General features: G+C 36.3%; 1 protein-coding gene across 5 annotated transcripts in view; it reads right to left on the reverse strand.

Moving 5' to 3' along the window:
* Positions 1 to 2,143: 2,143 nt before the first annotated feature.
* The window catches only part of LOC120083551 (E3 ubiquitin-protein ligase listerin), a 36,809-nt gene continuing 13,586 nt past the window's right edge, over positions 2,144 to 25,366 (reverse strand). For 2 of the 5 annotated variants that reach the window (XM_039039351.1, XM_039039356.1), the window contains 13 exons: positions 24,234 to 24,325; positions 23,134 to 23,236; positions 21,262 to 21,414; positions 20,079 to 20,806; positions 19,524 to 19,989; positions 18,520 to 19,046; positions 17,154 to 17,883; positions 15,741 to 16,437; positions 5,624 to 6,669; positions 5,047 to 5,499; positions 3,418 to 3,648; positions 3,038 to 3,079; positions 2,144 to 2,898 (listed from right to left, as the gene is read on the reverse strand). In XM_039039351.1, coding sequence (XP_038895279.1) covers positions 2,671 to 2,898; positions 3,038 to 3,079; positions 3,418 to 3,648; positions 5,047 to 5,499; positions 5,624 to 6,669; positions 15,741 to 16,437; positions 17,154 to 17,883; positions 18,520 to 19,046; positions 19,524 to 19,989; positions 20,079 to 20,806; positions 21,262 to 21,414; positions 23,134 to 23,236; positions 24,234 to 24,325 — 5,496 coding nt within the window. In that variant the 3' untranslated portion in view covers positions 2,144 to 2,670. The remainder of the gene's footprint in view (positions 2,899 to 3,037; positions 3,080 to 3,417; positions 3,649 to 5,046; positions 5,500 to 5,623; positions 6,670 to 15,740; positions 16,438 to 17,153; positions 17,884 to 18,519; positions 19,047 to 19,523; positions 19,990 to 20,078; positions 20,807 to 21,261; positions 21,415 to 23,133; positions 23,237 to 24,233; positions 24,326 to 25,366) is intronic. The other 3 variants (XM_039039354.1, XM_039039352.1, XM_039039355.1) reach the window with 3 other exon arrangements.

The following is a 25,366-nucleotide window of genomic DNA, read 5'->3' on the forward strand; positions in this document are numbered from 1 at the left end:
CATGATCTACTTTATATCACCACATACATGCTTAAGTTACATAAAGACAATCAGAGATTTTAGTTTATTGGCTTGTGTTAAAGTAAATAAAACATTTAAATGTGCAAAGTCAAGAAGTGAAGTAAATATCATATATTAAACATTACAAGCATTTGTAGAAATTGTTTACAAACTACAGGACACGAGACTTTAGGGCATCAACCCCAACAAAAATAGATTATTTTTTTTAATGAATGTAATAGGTTTGAGAAAAATTTCCCTTCATTTCCTACCTCTTATCAATGCTAGCTAATGACTATTAGCAATAACTGTCGATCGATCGCTTGTAACCTCTAGATTGATTGTTGATCATCAGTAACCTTCTTTCTTGACCGTCGATGACCAACCACCAAGAACCTTAATCGTCTTGTGATTGTTAGCCACTGACCACCATGACCGTTGGCCAGTCGTCATAACTACCGCTGATCGATCATGGTGATTGTACTGTAACAGTTGACTACTGGTCACCATGACCGTCAATGGCTGATGACTAACCATTTGTGATCGTTGTCAAATGATTGTCAATGACAGATTGCTCGCCACTCATAACCGTCAGCTACTAACCACCATGACTGTCAACAATGGACAGTTGGATGTTTGTAATCGTCAGGAACTGATTGTTGTAAGCATTGACGACCGACGTTTGGTCGCCTGTGTTCATTGACAACCGTCATTAGCCAACCACCCGTTATCGTTGGTTTGTTGGTGACTTTTTTTTCCCTCTTACCTCCTTCGTCATTTTCCCTTTCTTCCTCCCCTTCTCTTGGATTTTTCATTCTTATACATTTCTTCATTATAACAAAATTAAAATAACAAAAACAAACTCCTTTTCCCTTTCTTCCTTCCCTTCTATTGAGTTTAAAGCAAAATTAAATTTGTTATAACTAAATTTCAAAGTTATGTTATTTTGTTACCAAAAACTAAATTTATTATATAAATAACCAAATCATTGTCATTCCTGCACTAAACACACACTTTAGAAACATAGGCTTCCAAACCTTGCACTCCAAACACAGATCTTTGAGATTCCCAAAGTTCATAACCCCCTCAAATAAGTCCTTAGACATTTGATTCCCAGACATTTGATTTCAAACCCTACATACATTTTGATTGAACTCTATAAATGATTGAGCCATTATTGATAGATTTCAATTAAAACACATGTAGTCTATCCATGATAAAATATGCTATTGTTGATAAATTGTCACTATTCTATAACAACTCACCAGTATTATTGGACATGAAAAACTTTCATGACAAGTCAACTATATGCACAAAGTATGTTGTGTGATAAACTATATTCACAAGAAATATTTTCATGGCAAGTCAACTACATATACAATGGATGCACAAAGGATGATATGTTATCAATTATGTTATCAACATGCCCACGAGACTGATAGGCTTCTATTAATGATAGAAGTGTTTATTAGTGATGAAAACATATCACCGATAGATGTAGACCACAAGTTTAAGTGAGAGACAATTAAAGTCTCATTTGATAACTTTAATTTTTAAAAATTAAGTTTTTAAACACTATTTTCATCTATGATTTTCTTCATTTTGTTATCTACCCTTTAAAGTTAGTTTTAAAAACCAAGTTAAGATTTGAAAACTAAAAAAATAGTTTTAAAAACTTGTTTTCATTTTTAGAATTGGACTAATAATCAAGAAAGATGAAAACCATGAGAAACCAATTAAAAACAAGCATAATTTTCAAAAAATTAAAATAAAAATCAAATAGTTATTAAATTTATTTTAAATTTGGCTACATTTGCCATATTATGGTCACGGCCATGTTGGATACACTAATTTGAGGTGTAACCCCTATGAATTTTAAATATTCGATCGCAAAATTATTTAAAATTTCTGACTGTCAATATGAACATAACACAACTGCACGATGTGCCATCTACCATAAACCTAAAAGAGAAGAAATATATATAGATATCTAACGGCATTTTAAGGTGTCAATACACAATACAGTTATCTCAAATAAATTGCCAATATTGAATTCCCAAATTTGGATCCGAAAAAATCCTTTTAATCCATGACCAACGTTTGAGACAGGTGCTCCCCGTCGGCCGTCACCATCAGAGCAATGAAACACAATTACAGATATTATCATTTTAGTGTAAAAATGGATCACATGAACTACTGGAATTGGTAAAACATATAAAACTCTGGCATTCAGACTTCAAAGTTCTGAATTCTTGCACTTCCATGGAGTTGGTTAGCTCGAGAAAAAGTCCGAACAAAAACCTATATGATAACTTATATACAAATCCAGTAAATTACAAAAGCAAACTTTACCCAGCCTGTATATTACACTTGGGTTGGGTAAAATAAATACAAATAGAAAGTAAGTTAAGAACAGTATCATCGTCTGTCTTGATCCCCTATGTCTATATTGTCCAAAACTGGAGAGAGTTGGTAGTTCTGTTCTTCCCCACATTCATTTCTTATTTCCTTCTTTCTAGGATGGGGACAGAGGCCTCTTTGCAAGAGAATACAAGAATTAACGCTTCGAGTTTCTGATTGTGTGTACCTCTCAGCTCAGCTTCACCATTATTTCAGCGCGGATGCAAGAATTATCCTCAAAACTGGTCGTCCCGCTGGAAGGAATCCAGGTTAGAACGGAGACTGGCACAGAGGACAGGTGGATTTATGTGAAGTCGAAAACCATTTATAAAGGCAGGCTGAATGGAACTTGTGCTTGCAGGTCTTGCATGCCAAGCGGGGAATGCTGTGGTTGACTGTGTGGATTACACTGTAACAAATGGGACACTCTTCAACTCCTTCAAACTCCTTGTCAAAATTACGCTTCCATATCCTTATTGCTTCAGCTAAAGCACCATTCTGCATAACACGAGAGAAACCTATATCATCCACTATTGCCCCAAATGCCCCTATATACATAACCCTAATCATGCAGGTTCACTCATTTGCCTTAACAAGCAATCTTATTATTCTGTTGCCACTTGTCAGAGCTATCTACCTCTGACCATCTATTGGTCTCTCCACACAGCATTGCCTTCGCCTAGCAAATTTTGTGAAACAGAAACAAAACTTTTCATTGATGAAATGAAAAGAGACTAATGCTCAAAGTACATGAAGCATAAGAGTAAAGATACAACAAATCAAAGAGTCCTTAGCAATTCATCATTCACATCTTTCACACCTAACCTAATAAATGAAATATCTGATCTGGAGCTTCATATTTTAGTATAGATCTATCAGTCTGTCTATCTATATATAATTACTTACCTTTTTTTGTTTTAAGATTTAAGATGACAGAGCTAAGATTTTGAATCCTTTCAGCAAACCAAAAAGAAAAGAAAAGAAAAGAAAAGAAAATACAGATACAAATACAAATACCTGATTACGGACAAATGACATCATGGATAATAACCACTTCCGCTGCTTAACTTCACTGATTCCCAAGCTCCTCATACAATCAACATCAACATGCCTTAGTGGATATGATGAAGGAAGGCGAATTACTAGGTCCATCCCCGTCTCATCTTTGGTATATGTAGCAATTACCTCATTGGCTGATTTACTTACAACAACTGAGAAATTTTCATCAGCAAATTCTGCTTTTTTTATCTGCCAAAGAAAATATTATTGTAAAAGAATGATAGCATTGAACTTTAATCCTACAAAATAATATCCACATGAAGGTTATAGTTTTATCCCTTTATGCGACTCTGCGTTAGCATTTAAGCACGGTGCTTTGGTTGATTGACCAATTTCATGCAAGGGTATAAGCATATGTTGAGCCTTTACATTTTACATTACAAGCTAAGAAAAAATTGCACCAATGGCCCATTTGACAAGGCCTAAAATAAAATTTGACCCTCCTAAAACTTAAGTTCCATAACTTGTTGTTTGTGTCATCAGAAGTTAAATTACAGAATTAACTTATGTATGCGTGTTGATACTCGATGCTCGTGTTACTCATTCTCGTTACTCATTGAATTTTACTCTTTTTGACTTTTTTTCGAGTTCCCCTTCCTTCAAATGTATGGTATAGCGAGAGTAGATAGCGAGTAATGAGAATTCAAAAAAAAGAAAAAGAAATATATAATAATAAAAAAAGAGAAACGATAATTACCTTAATAAATCGCGAAGGGGGGATAGAATTTTTTAAAATAGGAGTGAGTAACGAGAATCGAGAGCGAGAGCAAAGTACCAACATACATACATAATAAGACAATTCCTTAATTGCACTTCATGATGACATAAATAAAATGTTATAAAACTTATGTTTTTAGAAAATGAGACGAATTTTATTTGGACCGTGTACAAGTACAAAGGGTCATCAGTACCCCCAAAAAAAAAAAAAACCCACAAGCTAAGGCCCCGTTTGGTAACCATTTGATTTTTAGTTTTTGTTTTTGAAAATTAAGCCTATTTCATCCACATATCTTACCATAATTTACATTTTTCTTAAGTATAATAGTTGAATTCTTAGCCAAATTCTAAAAACAAAAACAACTTTTTGGAAGCTACTTTTGTTAGTTCTCAAAATTTAGCTTGATTTTTTAAACCATTAGTGAAAAGTAGATAACAAAGGAAGAAATTTGGAGGTGGAAGTAGTATCCATAGACTTGATTTTAAAAAATAAAATGGCTACCAAATGGGATTTAAGTAATTAGTCGGTAAAGGGTATTGGCATGTCTTGCATGTGCTACTGACATTGATAAAGGAGGCAACGGTGCAGACTTAGAACAAGTATCTAAAGACTTTTATGATGTGTTTTGGATTATCCACCGGGCCCACCCCCATCTCTAGTCATACTTTTGCAAAATAATTCTGAGCACCACTCAAATGAAGCCTTCTAATTGAGCGACTAAATTCAAGGAGCTTAATTTCACCTATCTTAGATAAGTTTAAAAAGTAAAAATATTTATACTGTCAAAAAAATTAGCTTCACCACAAGACTTCCAGAAACAGAAAATAACCTGCCTTGGTCACGCAAAAGAGAGTGAAGAGAGCACATACCTGGGACAATTCATTTGCAATAAGAGAAGGACTGCACCATGCTTTTGTAAAGGATTCAATTGCAGTAGACTTTGAACGGTCACGCAAATCACTAAACCACCCTCGAACATAAGCAGGAAGAACACGGAGCATCAAGCCAAATATTGCTCCAGCAAACAATGACAGTTTCACTGGTTCAATGGGCCAAAGAAATTCCACAGAAAACAATAATGAACCTGTGGTAATGGCTTGGTTTGCTGCAGTTGCGGCTTCTGATAGCCCTGCTGGAAGTTCTGTATCTTTCTTCTTCTGAAGAGCCATGCCTTCGACAGGTATATGCTGGAAAAGGCAGTCTAATATCCTTGAACTAGCAGAGTTCTGAATGTATTGGACTAATCTTTCCCTTGCAGATGAGGATGGGGGCAATGACCATAAGTGTGACAGCAACAAAGACCAAGCAAGATATATATTCACCTATGAAGATTAAATCGTTTGTATCAGAAGTTCCTATTAAAGAAACAACTATCAACAGAAATTAGATTGTGCTACAGCTTTTGGCATTTCAATGGCAAGTAAATATTGGAGACAATGTGCTCACCCTTTCTTGGGCAATCAACTCCATGTCAAAAACATCATCAGGGAGTTTCTCGATCAATAATAATATTTCCTCCTTCAAGAGCACATTATATTCTGATGAAAAATCAACTTGAGTTGACCCCTGTTCGGTTGTGATATCATAATCCAGGTAGCAAGAAGTATTTTCATGAATAATTGCGGAGTAAGAAATTGGTTCAGTTGAGAGCATAACATAGGCAGCATATTGTAATGAAGGAAGCGGTTTAAGGGAAAAAAGGATGCCATATAAAGAACTAACAGCCCCTTTACAGAGTCCCCAAAATTCAATTGATTTCACGGCTCTCTCTCTAGCATCTTTTGAGGATTTAGTAACACTTGAAGCTATCAAGTCCCAGAAATAAGGAAGTTCAAGTCTTGAGGATGATATAATGGATGCAGCCTTATCACTGCAGGAGCATGCAATGGCCTCAGAAATTCCAGTGCAAAAGAACATGCGAAGAATACCTTCAACAATGCGATCATTGACATGGTTCAATTTATCTAATCTCTGGGGGCTTGAACTTTCCACATCTTTCAGGCCTTGTAGCCCAAGGGAACCATTAAACAAAGAAAATGATAAAAGGGCATTTCTTGAAACGCAAAAAGGGATTGGGTCCGAAATCTGAACACTTCGCTCAAGCTTTTCTAAAATTTCATTTAAATTCATAGCAGTAGAGCTTTTGACAATAATATCATTCACGCTTTCAGCAATTTCCTCCATTATTACAACGGCTGATTGGATCCAACTCATTAACTGGACCAACAGAAACTCCCAATCTTCATCATTGAATAGCTTCCAGCAGTAACCGACAGAAACAACCATAAGCTCTGACAATAACATTTGTACCCATGGCGCATGATTAACTGCAGGTGATCTACCTGATGTTTTCCTCTGTTTCCGAAATAATTCCAATAAGAGGCTGCCTTCCTCAGTGCTTATGTTTCTGTCCAGCTTCAACGTTTGTAAACCTCCCATGGAACTACTGAAGGGATAGCAAGATATCACCAACAAAAGCCAATCTTCCATATCTGCCAGAAGAGATCGAAATCCATTACGGATAACAAATAATGTCCACGCAACAATAAATAGACCACAAATCACAAAAATGATAAAGCAGGTTAAATGTATATTATATATAGACCCGAAGATTTTTGGCCTTTTTTTTCAATTTAGTTCCAATTGTTTAAAAGTTTTCAATATGGTTCTTTAGTTTTAATATTTTTCAATTAGTTTCTCACTATTGGCGAATCTTAAAATGGATTGATAATAAACTTATGTGACATAATATATAGTGAATTTATGAAAATTTTAAATAAAAAAAGATGCCCAATAGAAGGAAGATAAGTTCCAATTTCCCCAAATTTTAAAAGAAGTTTCAGGTTCTCTCATCTTAGATGAGCTTTTTCCTCGTTGAGAATTTTGTGAAATCATTAAACATTTAAGTCAAAGAAAGTTTATCATCAATCAATTTTAACATTTACCAACGATGGACTAAATTTGAAAATATTAATACATGAAGGACTAAATGGAAACTTTTTAAACAATAGAGACTAGATTGCAAAACTACACAAATATTAGGGACCAACACACATATTCATCCATAAATTATTAAAAGAAATATCCATATTCCATAAATATAAAATGAAAGCTGTAATTATCAATAAGCATTCATAGCAAACATTGCACCCATCACTCCAGATAAAGAGCAAGGACTAAAAGAAGAGTACAATCAGCACCGACATATCAAACTGCCGACTTTTGCAATTTCATGTCATTAAAGAAATTATTGGTTTCATACACATACACACGTATAAAGAAAACTGCTGCACTTGAGCCTTATATATTTGATGAAAAAAATGAAAGTCATCAAGATAAATTAGAATATTCATTTAGTAGAAAAAGGATGCTCCCTCTTTTCATTTTTCCATTTATTCACAGGTCATCAAATATTGTATAGATTTCTATTAGGATACCATGTTGGAATAAATGGTATGTGACCATTTGTGTAGAGTTGCATTGTTTCATGAACGAATATGTTCTTTAAAAAATAACTAACTTTAAGAAACAACATGACAATTCGAATGGCCACGAATAGTCTACAAATATACCTCCAAATTGCATTAAAAAAAACTATTTTATAATCACTTTTCTCCCATGAAACTTTCTGCCGTTTTATCAAGTTTTTTAAGTTCGGTTTATTTCCACAAAGCATAGTTCGTTGGATCTTGTAGATGAGGTGCTGCTTCCATAAAAAAGTTAATCTGTTCTACCATGAGAGACAATTACTCAAGAAACTCAGGCACTAGAGTGAGTACAATTGTCTTAAGGAGACAACGTGAAGTCGTTGGGCTTAAATTCTCTGTGTTTACAAGGTTATATACTTTCTCATATTTTTGGTTAAATTATTCATATAACATACCAAACACAGAAAATATATCAAAACACTAAAGATATTGCAATGTTAGATGATATAATATTAGGTTCGTCTCCACCCATTCGCTTAAGATTTTGTTGTGATAGTGTATGATGATGATATTATTCTTACAGAAAATGATGAAACAGGGCTGATTATTTTAAAGACAAACCTAGCTAATGATTTCCAAATAAAGGACTTGGGAACTTTGAAGTATTTCCTAGGGATGGAATTTGCTAGGTCCAAAAATGGCATTCTTGTCAACCAAAGGAATTATATTTGGGATAGTATTTCCCAAAGATGGAATTTGCTAGGTCCAAAAGTGGCATCCTTGTCAAACAAAGGAATTAGTATTTGGGATAGTATTTCCCAAGGATAAAATTTGCTAGGTCCAAAAGTGGCATCCTTATCAATCAAAGGAATTATATTTGGGATCTACTTGAAGAGACATGATTACTTGATGTATGGCAGCAGAAATCCCTATTGAGCAGAACTTAAAATTGCAAGTTGCAACAAAGAAAGAGGTAAAAAAACAAGGAAAAGTACCAAAGACTTACGGGGATACCTATATACCTCTCTCACACAGGCCCAAACACTGCTTCGCTGTTAGTGTGGTAAGTCAATTCATGCATGCTCTTGAGTCAGCTCATTTTGAAACTTTTTATAGGATCCTGAGCTATTTGAAAGGTACTTCGAGAAAGGACACATTGTTTAAAAAGCATGGCCACTTACATGTCGAAGTTTACACCGATGCTGATTGGGCAGGTAGCACCACAATAGAAGATCTACTTCTGCTAACTGCTCCTTTGTTGGAGGAGAATGCGTTACTTGGCAAAGTAAAAAAACAAAGTGCAATGACCACGAGTAGTACTGAAGAAGAATTTAGGGTGTTAGCCCATGGTATTTTTTAGGGCATATGGATAAGAAGACTATTGGAGGAATTGAAATTCTCTCAAATGATGGCTATGCGCACTTATTGTGACAACAAGGCAATCTCCATTGCTCATAATCCAGTCTTTCATGATAGGACAAAACATATTAAAGTTGACAAACACTTCATAAAAGAGAAGATTGATGCTAGAGTAATATGCATTCCCTACTTTCCTACGATAGAACAAATTGTTGATGTGTTAGCTAAAGATCCCCAGCTAAAGATCCCCAAAGTGACAATTCAACAAGTTAATTGACAAGTTGGCAATGAATGATATCTTCACACTAACTTAAGGGGGAGTGTTGATTGTTTCCTTTTGTTTTAAATATTTTCTTTGCATTTATTATATTATATTTGTTGTTTCTGTATTTTCCTTATTTGTAATGGATATTTCTTTTATTCAAGAAACTCTCTCTCGGAAAATATGAGAGAGTATTATTTTCAGCATATTTCTTATTTCTTATGTATCATGATACATCTTACATTGACTGAAATATCTGTGATTTAACATGCAACATCAAATTATTAATGCAGAAATTATAATATCAATAGCTTTTCAAATCGCGGACAAGCCCCAACTTGCATAGGTCCTTGGTTTGACCTCCTGTTGTGGTCCTTGCTTTTAATAAAGCCAAGGGGGATTACATCTCTCTACAAGAACTAGGAAAATTCAGATAGAAAAATGTTCTTTCCTCTCTCCTCTACACCCCTATCTTTCCTTAATTAACTCAGGCCACCATGTCTCGTCTGTCGCCCACTACGTCCTCTGCCATCACCCAGTCATATGGAAAAATTCTCTCTCTCCCCAATTGTGCCGATCAATGGGAAGCATTTCAAATTAACTGAGGAAAGCCGATCAAACACCCATTCCATCTTTGTTTCATGGAAGAACTCTTGAATGACTTGCCCCTCATCTTTCTTCTACGAACCATGTAACCATAAGTTTTTTTAGAAAATTGAATGATGAAGGCGACACCCTTTGGCTTGAAAAACACAGCAATAAGAATGGATACTTTGAGCTCACTCTCTTGGAATACTCTGGCCATTGCACCAACATCCTTATTCCGTCTATGGAAAATAAATTGGGATGGCTGTCCTTTTTCACACTGGTCTTGAAATACCCTAGGAAGCCCTGCCAAAACAACATTTCAGCAGTAACCTCCAAACCACATACAAAGCTGCTATTCAAACAACCTCCATCCAACCAATGCTACTCAAACAGGCCACAACACCTCTAATACGAGCCAGCACCTCCACAATTCCAGCCCTGATTTATCCGCAATTTGATTGGGATGCAATGGTGATTGTTCAACGATATAAACTTGGTGACTCATGGCCGTCTATTTGTGATTCAATTCAATCATCCCTCTTGATTCGCTGCACCATTAACCCAATTTCTGATGACAAAACACTGCTGCTAGTTTATAAGAAAACCTCCAAAAGTCTTTGCAAAAATACTGACTAGGTAACAATGGCCACCAAGGAGACTTTAACTTAAGTTTCTCTCACTTCCTTCTATATCATTCAAGCAGCTTATGGTTGCCTCACATGGAGAATGGATTGATATCTACGACATTCCTCCAACATTGTGGTTAGAAGATATCTTCAAGTGCATAGGTGATTTATGTGGTGGTTATCTCCATCCATCCATTCAAGTCGAGAGAGGCCTTAATCTCTCTTTTGCACACTTGAATATCAAAGAAACAATAGGGGCTTCATACCATGCGAGGTGCATCTTCCAAAAGAGTTGGTTGGCAGTGACCTTATGGTCAGAATTTAGGCCATGGATGTTGGATCAAGGAGCCGCTGGAGGGGTCAGCAACCGTCAACGGAATTGCATTGATGAAGATGATGTGCTTGGGAATCTACTTGATTCCAGGGTTGTTGAAAAAGGTAAATCTCATGCTATTAAATCCTTGCAATCGGATTCTCCTTCTCTCTCCCCATATTTGGAGCACACCAAATCTCCTAATTTTAAGGAGATGCCAAACTAACAACCTCTCCTCTCTCTCTTGGACAACCAACCAGTGACCCCACCATTTTTTCCTAAAATAGTTGAGCCCCTTCCTACCCTAATCCATCTGAATCTTTAAACCATCATAAATTAACCAAGCCAACAAATCTCCCCCTCCATCTGAGCCATCCAACTCTTCATTATTATCCGATCCAACAACACGCCTTAATTCTACCAACCCAACCAACTCATCGTCCTCTTTCAGCTTCCAACCCCAAAATCCTAGCCCTACCAATTCCACCTCTCCATCCTTCTCACAATCTCTCTCTCCACAGTAATTTCCATGAGGGCCCACCTCCCTACATGCTGGCACTACTTTTTCCACCTCAGCCAATAATTCCAATCTCCCTTTTGCTGGATCTGATACAGAAGGATACCTCTCCAGCCTTGCCAATGAAACAGATTTTACCAAACTGCCCTTCGAAGTGACCGTCTTTGGAGACCATCCGGATGAATCAAACCAACTACAACTATACTCCCTACCCCACCTCTGACCTTAGCCCTGCCCATGAATCCTCATCTCCAAATGATGTAATATTGAACTCTTCCACCCCGACTATTGGTCCACCTTCTCCTATCTCTCCTCCATTTCTCCAACAACAATCTCAAGCCTCATCTCCCCTCCACTGTTGTCAAAACATGGCCTATGTGTTATGGCAATCCCAACCACTCCTAATAAAACCAAGAAGCCATCTGCCACTATTAGCAAAAAACCCAAACTTTAGAGAAAATTACTTGGCCTCTATTCATCAATCCACTAAGACAAATCAACAACCTTGGCCATTAGGGAGGGTACTTTGGACCATCAATGAAATTCCTATCTTGGTCTAAATTCTTGGAGGAAGAGAACCTTGGTTATAAAGCTTATAAAACAGCATAATCCTAGTATTGTTCTCCTCCAAGAAACAAAACTACCATCAGTTGATTCCTTTTTTTATTAAATCTATATGGAGCACCTCATACATTTGTCGGACTGCTTCAGACGCCACTGATACATCAGGGGGTATTCTTATTTTTTGGAGTGAACCTAACTCTTTTGTCCTTGAGGTCATCCAAGGCCATTTCACTGTCTCTGTTCATGTTTCTTTGGTAGATGGTTATTGCTTTTGGCTTACAACGGTTTATAGCCCATCTGATAAAGTTTATCGAGCTGATTTTTGGCAAGAACTTGATGATCTGGCTGGCTTGGGAGGTGCAAATTGGGTTATTGGTGATAATTTCAATCTCACAAGGGGGTCATTGGAAAAATCTCACGATAACACAATCTCCTCCAATATGCGTGCATTTAACTAATGGATTTCTAATTACCAATTGCGAGATATTCTTTTGATGAATGGTTGCTTTACATGGTCTAGTTCTGGTCCCACTCAATATCTCTCTTCTTGATCGATTCTTTCTCACAGAGAACTGTCTTCATAGATTTAGGACTGTTACACTCAAACATCTGGATCAAACTACCTCTGACCACTTTCCATTTGCTTTATTTAAAAATGGGCTTAAAACTTAGTTCATAAGATGCACAAAGGTACTAGGAGGACAAGCCAAAGGGCATTACAAACTATTCAAATAGTCCCCCATTTGTTTTAAAAGCTGTTTTCCATTCATCCTTAGGGTTTATCCTAATTTGATGGTAAACACTCTTAAGGTCAACCTTAGAAAATATTGTTGCTCCACTAAGTTGGTCTAAAAGGTCGGGTAATCTAGGTATTGGGAACCTATATTTGATAGTTATTTTATTAATGGCCCTACAATCCACACAAAGGCGCCAAGAACCATCTTTTTTAGGGGCTAAAAAGGCGGGAACCGCATATGGACTTAAACAAGGTTGAATGTGACCTTTATTAAATAATTCAGTAATTTTTTTGTGCCAAATTTGGTATTCCTTAGGACTCGTTCTATAATGTGGTAAGTTCGGGAGGGTATGACCGGGGACCAAGTCAATATGATGTTGTATGTTTCTTAAAGGTGGTAGAGAGTCTGGACTAACAGTGATGCTGGGAAATTCATTTAAGAGTTGAACTATGGGTGGAGGAAAAGGTTCTGATTTTTCAACTATGGTGTCACCTTTAACAATGAAGGCTACTATGTCATCTTTGTTGGCAGTGAACATATCAAGGCCGTGTGTGATAGTAAATAATTGATGACTAGAGCTTTCTTTTTTGGATGATTTTGTGGTTTCTTTTTTCTTATCCTCCGTTTTATCTAAAGGTAAAAGAACCACTGTTTTGCCCATCCATGTGAAGGAGTAAGTATTGTCTCTTCCTCTATGAATTGTTTGTTATCAAACTGCCAAGGGTGGCCTAGGAGTATATGACAAGCATCCATATCTAAAATATCACACACTAGTTGGTCCTTATAATGTTGTCCTATTGAAAGAGGTATGGTGCAAATTTCATTAACTTGGGTTTCACCTCCTTTTTTAATCCAACTAACTCTATAAGGGTGAGGCTCAGGTTTGAGATTCAAAGATTGTACCAGTTTTTTGGAGAAAATATTTTCAGAGATACCACTATCAATAATAACTTGACAGATTTTATAGTGAACTGTACACCTTGTACGGAATAATTTGTGCCATTGAGGATTGGAGTCCGACTTTGGAGTGAGGAGTATCCTTTGGAGAATACAAGAGAGGTGATCACCATCTGAATCTGCAGCCGTGTATGCAAGATCATCATCCGATTGAGTGCATTCCTCTAAGTTATCTTCATCTTGAGTCGTTAACGTACGTCTTTGTGGACATTCATCAAAAGATGACCATTTTGTTCACACCTGAAACATTTTCCCAAGGAAGGACGATTATAAGGATTGAACTTTTTCTTAAAAGAATTACCTACCTTCTTGGTTCTTGCTGGTAGGATTCTTGATGGCATTTTCATCTTTCTTGGTTTACTGGTTTGAAGTAGATGAACGACTTTACTTTGGTCATAAGAATTCTTCCTTGTTTGTTGCTGTCTGTCCCAACTGCCTTTTCTTTGAAATGTTCTTGCTGGTTTATTTTCCTCATTTTCTTCCACCCCAGTAGCTAAAGTAACCGCATCTGCAAGATAAGCTAAGGGTGAAGATTAACCACTTCCTTTATATCATCACGAAGTCCATTTACAAACTGAGAGATCTGTTGTTGGTCGATCTCAAGGAGATTATTTCAGGCTCCTAATCAATGAAATTCTTCCGTGTAATCAAGAACCAAATGAGTGCCTTGCTTGCAATGTTGGTACTGATTATACGAGATTTGTTAGTAGTTTAAAGGAAGAAACCTTTTCTTCATTAGCCTTAACATTTTCGGCCAACTTTTGATAGGCAGTTTGCCATAATAGTGTCGGTTGTTTTGTAATTGCTCCCACCAAGCTGATGCACCTCGAGTTAGTTTTGAAGGCCACTAATTTTACCTTTTTGTCTCCTGGGGCGTTAGCAAAATAAAAAAAAATTTCAACATTCTTGGCCCATTCCAAAAATTGTTCAATGTCCATCCTTCCTCCAAAGGTTGGTAAATCAATTTTCATTTTGTAGTCTTGACTTTCTTGGACATTTCTTTCAAACTCCATTCTTCTTGGTTGTCTTGGTCCATGAGCTTGCTGTCCAATGTAACCAAAATCGCCTTCATCAGATGACTCCGAATCTTCCATCATAAACCCTGGTCTCAAGTTGCCAGGAAGTCTTCCCAAATTCTGGTTTTCTTCAATTCGTCACAGATTGTTGTGTGGCAGCCGTACTCTTTGAACTTCTTGGCGTTCTTGATTGTTTGCTTGGTCTTCACACACGATTGCCGCTTCTCTTGGATGATTTTGATTATGAATGAGGAGCACTTGATTCATTTGCAAGGTCAGTTGGGCGACAAAACCCTCAATCGACTGCAAGCGACGACCGAGGGAGGAGGCTTCCCCTTCCATGATGATGTGATGAACTTAATCCAGCTGTGAACAATGTTCCCCTTCCAGCTAGGATCAATGCTCTGATACCACTTGATGCAAATCAAGATATCTCCAAGAACTTCTTTTATTGAATATTGAATAATGAGTTTAACAACAAAGCTCAAGCCATATATATAGGCCGAGGGTTTAAGTGAAGGGAATTCAAGTGGGCCTCAAGCCCAATAAGGATGGGGTTTGATAAAACTAAGTAAAAGAGTATTTACATTGGGTAAAAATGCTATTAGTTTAAAACAAAAACAACCTAAGAAATACAAGAAACAGACCAAGAAATACAAGAAATTCCAAGATTAATGAGATTCTGCATCAGACACTACCTAAAATCCTTCACAGCCTTGTGAAGTCCTCAACAACCTCTATTTATAACCAAGGCACGGCTAGCTAATTACTACTATGCCCTTACTGATATCATACCAATCTTACCCATGTACCCCTAACAAGTGCTCTCACAATTTCACAATGCTCTCTCTTTACAAAATACATTTTTCTAGTTGGTCGCAGATGCACCTCTTTCAAAAAGATGATGACGTGGCATCCACTTTGGATGCTACTTCAAATGCAAAGTAAAAAGAGAGATGAGAAAAAATGAAGTGCTATGTTTTACTTGTTACCCAATGACGTGGTTAACAGAAAAAAGCATTTTTTAGATTTTTAGGAAATATACTTGCAACTGCAGCAAGCCTGATTTCTACAACCATCCCCAAGACAAGAAAAAAGAAACAATTCAACAAAAAGAAACACATGTAAAATTTAAATGTAATCAAAACATTCCTGTCCATGGTCCATCAGTTAATGTCAATTACTTCGACACATACCTTGTCCAAGCTGCCATTCATTCAATGATGGGAATAAAAGGACTCTCTGGAGCCAACCCTCGGCAGCATTTTGAATAATATTTTCCTTCAAAGAGCCCTCTCCAGGGCATGAACCAGAATCATCAAATGTAAAGTTTGTTTCACACATCGGGTGGACAAGATAACTCACAATCAGTGGAAGAATCCTTAAACAGTCGATATTCACTGCTTCACCAATGAAAAGTCTACTAACAGCCAACTCAAACAGTGAACTAGCTTTGTCTTTCCCCCATATGTTCTCTTTTAATAAACTGAAAAGAAAAGATGTAAGAGCTCTCAAGAATGGTTCTTGAATATCTTCTAGCAAGGAAACTGGATAAGGCCAAATATTGACGATGCTTTGAGCAGCTCTGCTACTGTAGAGAAGAGCCCCATCCAATAACATGTTGAAGGTGGAATCCAACAAGCTTTCATGTGAACAGCTCCTTTTAACATAAGCACAAAATAAAGGAAGGAAAGAGCCTCTAGCATTACCTCCTGGCCACTTCCATGTGCATAATATTTCAGCCACCAGCCAAGCACGAGAAGTAACCTCATTCTTTGTCGTCTTGCCAAGGCAAGAAGAAGAATTTTCAACTTGACCAGATAAAAGTTTCTCAAGTCCAATCTTTGACATAAGCATGCTTACTAAAGAAACAAGCTTGTGATTTCCAGATTTCTGCATATCAAACATTGATATATTTAACGTTCAATGCTAAACATCTCATTTCAGCTTTTACAACAGAAAATACGGTTTTGATCAGAGATTTGATAATCAATTATCAATCACTTAATTACTTAAATGGAGGGAAAGAAAATGCATTAAAGAAGAAATGCTTGACAGGATGTTGCCTAGGCAGTGTATGACTTGGTACTCCTAGAAGGACCAGGATTGAGTAGAGGGGATGTGTCCATACCTTGTTTGAATTTCTCACTAAATCATAAAATGAAAAAATGTGCATCTTTCACTTTCATATTCGAGCTAATGGTGAAAGTGAAAAGTGATTGCTATTTTATTGACATAGTGCGTCTACCAAGCAAAATAGAAGGAAAACAATGGATGATCACATATCCTATGTTTAATACGGGTAATCAGCCCAATAACACACAAGGGGGACCTATACACGCAGTTATACATGCAAATAGTTTTTTTTCTTTCGTTTTTTTTTTTTTTTTTTTAAAAAAATAATAAAATCTAAAAACTGGTATATATTTAAATTGTTATAGAAAAATATAGAAAGAAATGGTCAAACTTAAATGAAATGCTAAAAAATTAATCAACCTTGATTGTTACCAAGCTTCAGACCATGAGCTTCACATCCAATATCCACAATAGTTTTAACTGTCAATTGTCATGAAGAAAGAAATGGTATAAAATAAACAAAGTCCACTCACGTGAATATCCAAGCCAACGTTTTTCATATTTGAAGCAGCCAATTCATTTGGAGCCATGAAGTCGGGAGCAATCCAGAAAGGCCACGTATCATCCTTGATCAAAAGCTGATCTAACATATATTGTTCTTCTAAGTGATCCTGAGAGATTTGATCCAGAATTTCAAGCATCCACTGGCAGCACAAAGACACAATTTCTTCACTATCTTCACTGAAGATGGCAGACCGAATAAACTGAATCAAGATACTTCCATATTGTTTTCTGTCGTGTGCTCTACAGCTCTTCCAAAACTGTTTTGTTATCTTTTGGCGTAGAGCACGCACACATTCACCAAAATGCAACCTTGCTTTCCTTTCTTCCTTATATTTGTCATCAAGCATATCATCCTGTTTTCCTTCTATACTACAATTCCAGTCAATAGCATATATAGTAGCTAAAATACTAGGAAGTGGATAATTCTCTTCACCTAGGTTGTATAAGCAAAAGATGCAGCGGTCAAGTACTTCTAGAGCAAAATGTGCCATCGCAACAACCTCTGAAGAACTTGTGGACTTGGGGAAAGAGTTTCCAGGCCTAGATATAAATAAAGAACTAGAATTTCTTGCCCAAATTAAAGGAGAGTGCAATAAGAAACTAACTAACTTCTGAAATACCGCCTCAAATATAGCAATCAAAGCATCTCTTGACACAAAAGAAGAGCAATCATTCCATAGAGAACCACCCAAAACAGAACTGCACATAAGAGAGACGGTTAGGATTAAAACATAATAATCATAATTGTGGAGGACTCTACTAAGGATAAGACTTATTTTGCAAGAGTTATTTCATTTCCCAAAAACAAGCAACCTCCTATTGATCTTCAGAAGCACGCAAAAAAGAAAGTTGGAAATTGTTTAGCCATTTCATGTGTGTGCACACCCGAATATACATACATTTCCATACATAAATACACACGAAAAGCCTTTTCGAGAAACATGGCCCTATCAATCCTGAGAAGATGGAAAATTAAACCTCCAATATTATCATCTGAATCATGAGATTTAATTCCCACTCAAGGAGGTAATGTATCCAGCACTCTAGCCCATGGTTGTACGACTATGCAGTTAATAAGAGAAGGGGGACGAGAAAAAACTGAGAGTAAACTGTACAGTTTCTTATATATAAAAACCAGTTTTAAGAAACAAGTGAAACGGAGATGCTTTTTTCCATGGGCCCAACCAACTGAGATAAAAGATTAAATCAAAGTTAACTAGTAGCTATGAAATGGTTCAAAATGTGCACCATGCCATTTCTGAATCTGTAAAGGTATTTGTTTTTTAAACATATTTAGGTATAACGATTATAAGAAGAGATCTGTAGTTTACATACCATAAAAAATCTGTAAATGAGCTTCTGAACGGAGCATGGGATTGAGCTATGGCAACAGCGGCAGATTCCAAATGCTCATGATGCCAGTCCCCAAGATTAGCCTTCTGCCAAGTACGGGTCTTTCTTGTATCACTATTTGTAATTTTTACTCTTGCTCTGTCTAAAAGCTTTGCCAAGACAGCTAGACTTTCGGAGTTCATGGACTCAACCACAACTTCAGTATGATCTAGATTAGTCGAGTAACTGATCACAGAATGCCATTGATCAGAGAAATGTTCATCATCAATTAGTGCAAGCAAGAGATCTAATCGAGCACTAGCAGAGCTATTATTTCCTTGCAAACACCAAGGAACGAAAACTTCATTAAATAATTGCATGAATTGCCTTGCCTCCACATCTTGGGCCTCAACGCCAGAAAACTGACTAGAGGACATTCCATGATTATGAATAAATAATTCTTGAACAACCTTGCGAGGTCCAAAAACAGACACCGCAGCAGATAGAAGTCTCACACCATCTGAAGAGTCCTGGTGTCAACAAAACAAGAATAATATAGTTTGAGTAATATATACTTAAAAGTTCAATTGTGGAAAAAGGCATACGATATTAAAGCCTTTTATGCTTCAAGTGTGATTTTATGTGGGACCAAAAAGGCAGTCACAGAAACTGTGAGGTACACACCATCCGCATTACATCTAGGCATAAGTAAGATAACTGATAATTAGGTAAAAAAAAGTTCAAAATAAAACTTCTTAAAGAATTCTGGAACAAGAGTTCGATAAAATCAAATCAGCAAACTAGAATGAAAAATTCATATGCTAGGGTTTTCCTTTAGAATAATGTTTCGACTAAAATTTGATCCAATGTAACTATACTATCTAGACGTATAAAACATTCGCAATCTGAAGTATTTTAACTACCACATCCAAACATAACAAAGGTGTGAGTGCAAAGAACAAATACTTTGAAAAATACCTCCAAAAAGTATGAGGTATTTAACTTACAAGTGATCGAATGATGGGGAAAGTATTTGCCAGTGTTGGTCCTACCAAGAGAACCAAGGGCCAGGTATCATCCTTGTCCATAGAAAGTTGCTCCAATTCTAATATAAATCCTATAATCTGTTCTACAGTTTCCGAGGCTACTCCTATACTTTCTGTCAACTGGAACATACTAATACAGTTCTTTTGAAATTCCATAGCAAAGACGGAAAGTAGATCATGGTTCACTAAGTGGATGCCGGATAGAATTTCAACAATGCATTTTCTCAGATCTTGTAAATAGCTCATCGGATACTTTATACTTGGTATTTCCTCTGCCATCTTGTTATTGAAGGGTGCATCTTTAGAGACAGCCCTGTCTTGATTCTTTAGACATTGAACATGTAAGTAATCCTTCCATAAAAGCTTAACAAGAATGACATCAACGAGGGTGACTTGAAAGTGAGCCAAGTCATCTCCATTGCAGAAGCTGGGAGAAAAAAACAAAACAAATTATGAATCAAAGGTTAAAGCTTAATTCAAATACATCCAGTTCTGAATAAAGTGGCTGTAAAGAACCTTGTACAAGGAAAGAAATGATCTCCCATTCTAAAGTAGCAAGGTGAAGAAACTACCACCCACCTTGATGCATTCCGAATCCCCCTAAGAAAACATTCTTTAAACGACTGGAAAAACGCGAGCCTTTCTGCACTTGAGGAATGTAATGGGTTCCTTCCAACCCATAAGTTCTCAAAAAAATCGAGAAGAAATTTCTCCCCTCCTACAGCACGAGGTGGAACTGTGTCCAAAAATAAAATTAAAGCTGGGTAAGAAATCTGCTGGGATCCAAAGCACCCATTTCTAAGAAAATTCCAAAATCTATTCAGTACAGTTTTCTGAACATTCACATATGTCCAACAGTTGGGCAGCCTTTTAGAAAAAAGTAACACTGTGTCCCACATTGATGAATGGCAAGAAGGATCTTTCTCCTGAAAAGCACCGAGGATAGAACCGGCAATAGTTTTCATGTTCTGTTCCTTAAAAGCATGAGGAATATTTTTGACAAGGCTCCTTAAGACTGTATAGGTAGCAGAACGGACAATGGTACTTTTGGACTTCAACAGGTCTATAAAGTATTTGTGCTCAGTGAACAATTTTTCAGCAAACGAAATAGCAGTCTCCCTAGACCTAGACTTGGAAGCATGTTTTGTTTCACCACTGCTTTTCCCAGTTCCTGATCTTTCAAACCGCACACTCACTAAGACATCAATTAATGTGGCTAGAGCAAGCAATGTTGAAGAGATAACCTGCATTAAAAGACAGAAGACAGCAACAAACAGCATAAGGGCACAACTTAAAACAAAACTAAAATCACCAAGCAGAAGTTAGCAGCATTTCCAATTACGCAACAGGAAACTTGATATAAAACAAAAGGGAAACTTGATATAAAACAATAAAAAGAGAAAACACAACCAAACGAGAGTATCTAACATGAAATCAAAATATTAGGAATGATCTTTGTTCCAGAAGCTATGACTTTGAGGTGGTAAAGCCCCATCAATCCAGTAGCACTATTACTAGGCAATACCACAATGCAGACAGATATTTAATTAAAAATAATATGGAAACAAAGGAAGGAGAAAATAATTCATATGCATGCCTGTGCTATGACAAATAGGATATGATCCGTTGATATATAGTCAACTCTTGTAATAGACAAACATGGAGCAGAACCAAAGAGAGGGAGATGTTGAAAGCATACCTGCTGGTGCATCTCTTCTAATTCATCTTTAGCAACTGCCTTATCCGACAAAGTATCTGGTGTGAGCTTCAAGTTTTCCTCCAGGTACATAAATATCTCAGTTGTACATAAAATTAAAGCATCTACTCTCTTTTCCTGAGCAGGAAATGCTGCCTGCAGTTCACAATTGGTTTAAAGCTAAGACTATCAAAAGGTTTCATAAAGAAATGAATTGAATTCCCCCCCCCCCCCCCCCCCCCCCCTCCAAAAAAAAAAACAAAACAAAACAAAATTGTTACTTCCACACATAGTTGGAAATTGCATCATTCCACTGGGTATTTTTTAGTCAGTATTGATGCTTTATCTATTAATTATAAATTCCTTGTTTGATTAGATAGAAATCAAGCTGTTCATAGATTGAAAGAAAAATGGTTTAAATCCTATTTTGCTCCCAAACTAATTTATTATATTTTGGTCCATAAACTTTCAAAATATTTATTTTAGTCCTTGAATTTTCAAGTATCTTCAATTTGGACCTCCAAACTTTTAAGATGTCTATCTAGTCCTTAATCTTTAAAAAAAAAAAAACAACTATTTTTGTCCTTATTTTTATTTTTAATTTAACGACATAGCTTTGAGTATGTGAGTATGTTAATAGGAGCATGAATTCACGCCAAATAAGTGAGTTGGACAAATTGGATTTAAGGTAAAAATTAACATAACAAGGACCAAATTCAAATAGAATAAACTTTGGACTAAAAGAATGAGATTTAAACAAAGGAAAAAAAGATAGATCAAAGAATATTTAGCGTTCAATGGGAATTAAAGGTAATCATCAGTCCACACACTGCAGTATGCCGCCAACTCAGATTAGGGAACAGAGTGGAATCAATTGAGGTCCCAAAGAAAACCACATGAATGCCCAACTACACGCACTATAGTCTCATTCAGTAATGATATTTCCATTTAGCATAACCAAACTAAAAGAAAAGAAGTTTCTGGCAACTGCCTTTTGTAATTCATAAAATTGACCAAGATTTTTTGGCATACAAAACAAAGAATTTGCTAAACTTCCGAATGTTTTAAAGTTAAATGTATGTCAAATGGGCCTACATTTGTGACGTGCATAGTATTTTGCATTTTGTCTAGCAACACAATAGAGGTAGTTAGAGTCTAGACACTAACAAAAAGCATCTAGATCATCTTTTATTATTCTGTATATAAAAGAGCTCTCGTTTCACTTATTTTGAGCATTAGTCTCTTTTCATTTCTTCAATGAAAGGTCTTGTTTCCTTTCAAAAAAAAAAAAAAGTTCTCTTTAAAAAAGCTAGAGCCAAAAATTCTGAAACTGCATGGTGCTTGCACATACATTATGCATTTGATTGATCAAAGTACCCAATTTGGAATTGTGAACCCAAATCTTTGGAGGTTCAAGTGTGAACCTTGCTCTATCCATGCACCCTCCCTCTAAAATCATCACTAGTACTATAAAAGAAAATGCTAATTGGTGACAGCAGTGTTTTCTAAAGCTCAAGGCAATAAATTGCAATAGCCTTCTTGGGCTTAAGCGCAAGGCGCAAAAAAAAAAAAGCACGGACTTTTTTTTGTGAGATGCACTATATATAGAAGTAATACATGAAGAGAAAGCATAGTTGAAGTGGAAATATGAAAAAAAAAAAAAAAAAAAAAAAAAAAAAAAAAAGACCCCTAGATACAAGAAAATTTGTATTTAGCCTTAATAAATTTGATTTTTTTTTATTTAATAAAGAAGGAAAAACCTCAATTATCACTATATTTTAAAAATAATGAAAAAGCCCCAAGGGCTTAAAGCCTTAGGGCACGCATCTGAGAGGGCTTTTTAAAACACTGGGTAACAGTACGTTAATAACAAACCTGCAATGACTGCATTGCACTTTGAGAGACTTCAGAAACTGAATCAAATTGAGAAAACCACCATGGCCCCATCAAAGATTTCAGATGTGGAGCTATCTCTCTCCTGAGGAATAAAAGAAATCCCACAAGCTAAGTTAGAGCCTAAGCCTAATGGCTGAATGAATTGATTAGCTATACTACATTAATCAGATCTGTCAAACTAACCATTGAACATGTTACATAATTGAGTTCTGCCAACCCACCATTGAAAGTGTAAATATCCAAATCCAACAAGCATAAGTCACAAGGTATTAAACAAGAAGATTTGGTGCATGTTAAAGGCATTTCTTTATCAGCAATCATAGGAATGAGGAGCAAATTAGTCCATATCAGATTCTACTTATATTAGAATACTTATCTATGATCTTCCTAGCTAAAGGCAACTTTGGAGCCTTTTCTCTTCCAGTGGCCTCAAGTTGGTGTGAGGCTTCACTTTACAAAATCCTAAATTAGCATGACCAAGAATTGCTAATATACTAGTCTTAGTAAAGTATAACAAAATAAAATCACCCCTATCAATTACCATTTGAACAAAAAATGTAAAAAAGATATCCTTAACATCGCTACTATAACTATTAATAAGATGACTTACACTATAAAGTTTTGTCTTCTAATCATTAGACGAAGCATAAAGACTTTAAGCCCCATTAGTCAATGCGCTTTCACAGAGATGCAAACCTCTTCCATGAGAGGTGCATGCCTATTACAGTTCAAAGGAGGCGTAGGTCTCAAAGCAAAAATTTAGGCGCTACCGGAAGCCTCAATAGCTTTTCTAATCATCATTCGTAACTCATAAGTGTCTTTACATTCAACAAATGCATTTCAAACAAAAAGTAGTTTATGTTGTGAAGCTCACCTACTACTTGTGATTAAGTGTCTTTACATTCAACAAATGCATTTCAAACAAAAAGTAGTTTATGTTGTGAAGCTCACCATTACTCTACTTGTGATCTAGAAGCTTAACATCAAACTACACAAAGGTTCTGAGATCAACATTTTACTCGTGCAGAAGTGGAGGTGATATAAATCTGGGAAGGGGCCCAAGGAAAGGAAGTACATACCCAGCAGCCATGACAAGATTGGTCATTGTGTCATGTGTAGCACGTCGAACATCCCTATTATAATCCATCAACAGTTTCTTGTATTCAAATACCTTAAAAAGAAATGGAGAAAACCTTGTTAAAAAACAAAAAAGGTTTCAGAAATGACAACAAATTAAAATTGGCTGGTGGATAAAATAAGTTACTTTTCTCCACACAATGAAGACTATTTTTTTGTCAAATCTAAGAGCTCTTTTTTTCTTTCTTTCTTTCATTCTTTTTTTTTTTTTTTTCCTTTTCTTCTAACAAAACTGAAGACTTCCATTTAGGGATATAAAAGTACAAACAGTTGCATCCGAATGAGGGAGAGGGGGGAAAAAGCAACAATAAAGTAATCCTGAAGACACAGTTCAACCTAAAAAGAAAAATTAACTGGAAGTTATATTATCACAAGGAACTTCAATGAAATTATTTCTAAACAAAAATATATTATCTCAAGAAATTCCGTACTCCTCACTACTCAATTTCCCCTTCACCTCTGATTTCTATTCTATCAAATCACCTCCCACACCCTCATGATAAGAGTCTAATAACACATTAAAGGACAATTGCTAATGTATGCAACCTAAACACTAAATCAAAATTAAATAAGAAAATGAATGAATACACTGTGTCGTCAATACAAAACCAAGCTTAGTTGAACATATAGAAGTAGGGGGCTGAAGGGTAAAGTTAAAGGGAGAATAGGTAAGGATTTTCTTTCTAAAGAGAGTCCTGACGTTGTAGTGTTGTTGGAGACAAAGAGAAGTTTTTTTGTCGCAAGTGGATCAGTAGTATTTGGAAGAGTAGGCGGATTGATGGGAGAGTCTTGATTCATTTGGTTCTTCTGGGGGCATTTTGATTATGTGGAAGAATTCTTGTTGCATTCTCGAAAAGTGGCTGGAGGAGATTTCTCTCTCACTATTTCCTTTTATGACCCAGGGGGCGAGAAGTTCTGAGTGTCTGAGGTTTATGGTCCTCCAAGAATTAGAGGAAGATTATCCTTCTGGGATGAGTTGGGGAACCTTTTTGGTTACTGTGGTTCGAGATGGTGTGTGGCTGGTGACTTAGCAGTAGGATTACAAGTTCCATGGACAGTTCAATAGTTTCATGGA

This window comes from Benincasa hispida, chromosome 8 (assembly GCF_009727055.1).
Source record: "Benincasa hispida cultivar B227 chromosome 8, ASM972705v1, whole genome shotgun sequence".
Lineage (NCBI taxonomy): Eukaryota > Viridiplantae > Streptophyta > Magnoliopsida > Cucurbitales > Cucurbitaceae > Benincasa > Benincasa hispida.